The following is a 6,000-nucleotide window of genomic DNA, read 5'->3' as shown; positions in this document are numbered from 1 at the left end:
AATGCCCTGTCATTACTTCCATCTTGTATCTAGTGTGATGACTCTTACTTGCTAGAACTCAGGACATTAGCTTATTAGGCTTTTCCATCAGGCCATCCTGATGGTTTTTGAGTAATGTACGTGTGACTTTGTTATTTTTGACCTGTTGTGAAATCTTAACACTTAAACCTGCTAGAGCCAAAATCATAAGTAACACAAGAGAAACAGAATCAGAAATGAAACAAATACATACAAATGAGTCTTTTGTTAATATTATATTAACATTGGTTTCTTAAAGTGTTTTATCTGAAGCTTTGGTTTTTAGCATTTCAATCATGACATTCCCATTTGGGGGTGTCATACCAGTGAGAGGAAAGCTTCGAACTTAACCATTTCCTGGAAATCGGTATATACAAAGCTGAAGAAACAAGATGTGATTGTTGGCAAAGATCAGTCTTTAAACTTTTTCATTTGCTTCCTTCTTTTGAGTGTCAAGAGCTTATCGTGTCATTCAGCAGAATAGGGAGACTTCATCTAAAATTGGAAAATGAAAATGACCTTTGAGCAAACTATTGTTTTGCAAGTAAGTCACCATTTCTTAGGTAAACATTCTCTTGTCTACTAAATACATACTTTACTTCATAATCTTTCTACCAATTAACTACTAAGTACAGTACTTACAAAAGTAACTAAGGTTGATCAATCTAAAATAAAATGCAACTTTAAAATAAATAAAAACGATTTTAAGGAGGCCTATTCATCCCATAAAAACGTAATGAAGAAATGGGTGTAAAATGTAGCAAAAGTCCTCTTACAACTAAATGATTTAAGGACAATTAACATTGGAATAAGTTTTTCTATCCCTGGAAATCTTCAAGAGAAGGACTAAAAACCACTTGATTTACAGCCAGACACTAATCTCTTGGAGCTCAGGGTCCCTCCAAGAATCTATTATTCTGATGTACATGCATCCTAATGTAATTGGGGTTTTGAACTGTTTGACAATATTGGGGAATAATACTAGATAGAATGCATCCTAAAGCACATAGTAGCATATAAGATTATGACTCAGTTCTCAAAAGAGTATTATTATACTGCTATTGATTGTTGCTCATATACTACTTGAAGAAGCTCCCAGGATAGAACCAATAATCAAGAAAAATTGGAATTTGTGGTGCTTGAATTGCTAAAATAAAATATTAAACTAGATTTGCATATAATGACATATAAGTATTGTCTGCTACAGTGGGGAGAGTGGTGGAGATTGGTGGGGCTGATGGTGGAAGTAGGGATGAAGTGTACTTGAGTAGGAGGATACAGAGATATTTTGCCCTTGGATGGCTTTTGATGGAAAGACCTCAAAGCAGTTCAAGTCAGTGTAGGTATCTGCTTCCAATGCCCCTAACATCAGCAACACGCAGCACCATACAGACGTACACCCCTTGTGTTATGCTCATGGATTTGTTCCAACAAACGTGTTTTCTCGCTGCAGATCTTCACCCCTCGTTGATTCACACACCACCTTCGCTTCCTCAGAAATGCCCTTGACAGCAATGGAAAGAAAGGGGACATACCGCAGTTTCAATTGTTGTGGGACTCAGGTTTTCTCTCAGCACTGCGTACACACTTGGTGACATGGGAAGAAGGTCTGTTGGAGAATGTGTCTCCATTGAATCACTTCGGCTTAAAGAGATCACAGGGTAAATATGGAAAGGGATTAAAAATAATAGCTTGTAGTGACTTACCGTGTTAGGAACTGTTAGGGCTCAGGGCAGGCCACTCCAAAATGTGCCTCAGTGGCATATCGATTATTTTGAATTAAATGACTTAAGTTACTTAAGAAAGAACCAACGCAGGAGGGACACTCTGACCCTGCTCTTTGCCTCCCTGAAAGCAGGAAATAAATCTCTTCCGTGAGAGGTGCCCTCCTTGCATCTGGAGGTGGAAGAACATCCTTCTTGCCAGAGACAGGGGATTCATTCGGGGCTGAGAAGCCTGTACAAATGAACCTTGTTACTTCTTTAATTTAATACCTCAGGCCCAAACTCTGTTTAGATTCTTCACGACTTAAGCACCCAAAGCCTAAGTATCTTTTTCCTGTCGATTCCTCACAAATTTATTGACCTTTTGCCCAAAAAAGAATAAAAGCTGCCTGTTTTGGCCATTTCTTCAGTCATTTCTATGAGACTTCTATGCACACGACTTAAAATTTGTTCCTTTTACCCTGTTAAGCTACCTTGTGTCAATTTTATTATTAGTCCAGCCATAAGAACTGGAAGGGGTAGAGGGGGAAATTTCCATCTCCCCAACAGAACTCATTTCTAGGACTTCATCTATTTGTGACACTGAGATGCCTAATTCATCATTTGAAATCAGAGCTTTCAGCCTGCTATGGAATATAAGGCATATAAAAGGGCAACTTTAGAATTCCTTCGTGATGGGCTTCGTGGTGCATCCTGAAGACTAGCTTTATGTGTTAAAGGTAATGGGACATTGAGCATTAAAATGCTTTATTCTCCGTTATATGTACCCTGCTCTACTCTTAAATTTCCAGCTTTTTTTGGATAAGTTCAATAAGAACTATTTTACATGTGACTAAGATTACTTACATTGTTGAGATGGGGATAAATACAGAAGGGACATAACCTTTGTCTCCCCTTTCTGTTGGTCTTGAAACTGGAAAAGAAAGGTATGTTGGGGAAAAATGTTATTATTATTGACAAAATTAGAAAAAAAGTCTAAAAAAGTATAAGTGATACTAAAAAGAAGAGATAATACAATTGTCTAGTGATTCACAAATTTTTTTAGTTGAATAGATGAAACAGCATTTTAGATGAGCATAAAATGTGCAAGAAGAGAGAAACAAACCTCTTGGCAGGCCTAACCTGACTTTACATATTAATGCTCTAAACTGTGTGAGAAAAATTGGGAATCAACTATATTACCTGTCTTCCATGTTACATTTAAGTTTAATTATAAGGACAGATTTATTCATGGATTGGGGATTTATAGTAACGCAATTCTTTTCATTAAAACTGACACCAATCATAATCTTATAATTACACAAAGTTTTGAGGCACAGACATCAGTGTTACTAAAAGCACTGCTGTGCTGTAGTAACAGTCATGTGCAAACCTCACCTCGGAAACCCCCCCAGACTTCTCTGGTATACTATGTTGAACTTGTGTGTGATCCAATAGTAAGGACCAACTGTAATTCTTCAGCTGTAATTTGTTGCATTGACATTTGTTATTTCATTCAGTCAGTTGTAGTAACACTTAAAAGCCACAGGTTTTTGTGGTAGTTGTTGTCTTTTGTTTGCTTCAGAGGGGGATGAAGGAGGGTGGCAGAAAGTCACCACCTGTGAGTGACAGCTGTACGATATTCCACATGATGCTCATGTATTTAGTTGCTACAGATGAAATATTGTAATGGATTGTATATACTTCGATTTAAAGAAACAGAATAGTGAACTTATATTACAATTACATAGCTATTTCATGAACGTTCTTTTCATGTATTCAACAAATATTTACCAAATACCTGTTTTGGCCAGGTATCATTTTAGACCCTTAGGATACAACCAGAAAAGGCAGGTATGTCAAGACTTGTTATTGATAGGCTGCGAGGAAGGGTATGAAGCACAGACCCCCTTGTCCCCTCCCTGGTAAATGAACGATACTTTCTGAGTTGTGAGACTACAGTAAGTAAAAAATATAAAGCTTATCAACCCTGAGCTTCTTTTGTAAAAAACAGCCTTGCCTAACTTTTAACAGCTTTCTAATCATTACCTCCTCTTTCTTTTCCTCTCCCCAGCCATAGAGGTGAAGTTGGTGCCACTCCTATTAGAAAGGAGAAAACCGAAACTCTACCAGTGGCTGAGAGGCTCCCATGGCCCTGGTGAAGTCCGTCTACAGCTACTGATTACTAAGTGCTCTGCTAGCTGGACAGCCCCAGCTGTTCCTTTTCAGGAACTGCTGACACACCACTTCATTTCTAAGGCTTTGACCTCCACATACCTCTTAGATCTTATAACGATAAAAGTAAACATAAAGGGAAGAACTTCATTTACTTTACTCCAATCTGAGATTATTTTCCAAAATCTTAAGAAGCAAAGCAAACGGAAAGAACCTAACCTTCACATGGCTGGCAGCTGTAGTGTTTACCGAAGGCTTTGTCTTTGGGAATATCAGGATAGAGGTACTTCAGAGGGTTTTCAGGAATGTTTTCAGCCATAATAACCTTGTAGTCTCGAAGGATGTCAGCAAATGGCAGAGCAGACAACCGGCCTTTGTTGTAGGGCTCTACAGAGTGGAATCTCACTTCTCCTGGAAAAAGAGAAAACAGAGAGAATATTCAGGTTCCTGCAGGCATTCTTTGTGGCCATTCTTCCTACCCACGTTATCTTCATGTCACTTGTTGTAAAACAATGCCAGCCCTTCTCTGCATGTGGACAGTACAGATTGCCACGTGATACAGGACACCCACATAGGCTGTGAGAAATTCATGCTACCCTCCTCTGAAACAACTGTAACAACTAATATTCAAGCCCACTGAACACATAAAAGACAGAACAGCAAGCCACACACTTCTGAAGATGGAAAGACCAGTAACCAAACACAATACTAATTTCACATGAATACATAATAGTGAGCATGTACCATTTTCAGAATGGTCCACCCAGGTGAAAGTTATTCCTCCAAGGTGGCTTTCACTGAATCTTAACAAAAAGGTTCCCGGCATTTTATCCTTTAGCAAGAGTCGTTCCTTCTCTTTGCTAACAAAGCCCATGACATACCTAAAAATAGAACATGCATAGTTTTATCTGATCCAAGATTATAATTTATTGCATTTGCATTTATTGCTTTCACAAAGAACAGACCTGAATTTTTGGTGATATAATCAAAAGTCAGTAGTGCCTGAAATACTCTTATACAGATTAAAGTAAGTATTAATACTCTATAAAGTGTAAGAAACTGCAACTACTTTCCACACTATGACACTAGATATGCTTAAAAAGGAAAGAAAAGAAAAAGGGACTACTATAAATAATGCAGTTATGAACATTGGGGTGATGTGTCTTTTCAAATTAGAGTTTTTATCTTTTCTGGATATATGCCCAGGAGTGGGATTGCTGGATCATATGGTAACTCTTTTTTTTTTTAAAGAACCTCTGTACTGTTCTCCATAGTGGCTGCACCAATTTACATTCCTACCAATAGTGTACAAGGGTTCCCGTTTCTCCACACCCTCTCCAGCATTTATTATTAATGTTCATAGCAGCCCTATTTACAACAGGCAAGGTATGGAAGCAACCTAAGTGTCCATCAACTGATAATTGGCTTAAGAAGGTGTAGTATATATACACAATGGAAGCTTAGCCATAAAAAAGAATGAAATATTGCCATTTGCAGCAACATAGATTGACCTAGAGGATATCATACTAAGTGAAGTCAGACAGAGAAAGACAAATATTATATGATATCACTAATATGTGGAATCTAAAAAATAATACGAATGAATTTATTTACAAAACAGAAACAGACTCTCAGACATAGAAAACAAACTAATGGTTACCAAAGGGGAATGGGGGTTGGAGGGAGGGATAAATTAGGATTTATGTTGGGATTAACATATACACACTACTGTATATAAAATAGATAACCAACAAGGACCTACTGTATAGCACAGGAAACTATACGCAATACTTTTTAATAACCTATAAGGTAAAAGGATCTAAAAAGGAATATATATATACACATATATATGTATATGTATGTATAACTGAATCACTGTGCTGTACACCTGAAACTAACACAATATTGTAAATCAACTATACTTCAATGTTTTTAAAAAGGGAAAAAAATTGACAGCATAAAAATAAGAACCTAATGAGTTCATATAGAAAATATAGGCTGTAACTCACCCATCAATCCAAAGGGGAAGAATGTGTTTCTTAATTAGGTCTAATATTGCTTCAAGCCATGTCCAAAAGGTAAATGATTTACCGGGTAAGTGCTC

At 37.3% G+C, this 6,000-nt stretch overlaps 1 protein-coding gene across 1 annotated transcript in view; it reads right to left on the bottom strand.

Annotated features, from left to right (window-relative positions):
* Positions 1 to 299: 299 nt before the first annotated feature.
* STAT4 (signal transducer and activator of transcription 4) overlaps positions 300 to 6,000 on the bottom strand; it is a 92,027-nt gene continuing 86,326 nt past the window's right edge. Inside the window, exons 19-24 of the mRNA XM_030847722.2 lie at positions 5,906 to 6,000; positions 4,641 to 4,777; positions 4,116 to 4,307; positions 2,589 to 2,655; positions 1,554 to 1,662; positions 300 to 513 (exon numbers count right to left, since the gene is read on the bottom strand). Coding sequence (XP_030703582.1) covers positions 487 to 513; positions 1,554 to 1,662; positions 2,589 to 2,655; positions 4,116 to 4,307; positions 4,641 to 4,777; positions 5,906 to 6,000 — 627 coding nt within the window. The 3' untranslated portion in view covers positions 300 to 486. The remainder of the gene's footprint in view (positions 514 to 1,553; positions 1,663 to 2,588; positions 2,656 to 4,115; positions 4,308 to 4,640; positions 4,778 to 5,905) is intronic.

The sequence above is a fragment of the Globicephala melas genome, chromosome 7 (assembly GCF_963455315.2).
Source record: "Globicephala melas chromosome 7, mGloMel1.2, whole genome shotgun sequence".
Classification (NCBI taxonomy): Eukaryota; Metazoa; Chordata; class Mammalia; order Artiodactyla; family Delphinidae; genus Globicephala; species Globicephala melas.
The sequence above is the reverse complement of the archived record's forward strand: the minus strand, read 5'-3'. Positions and strand labels throughout refer to the sequence as shown.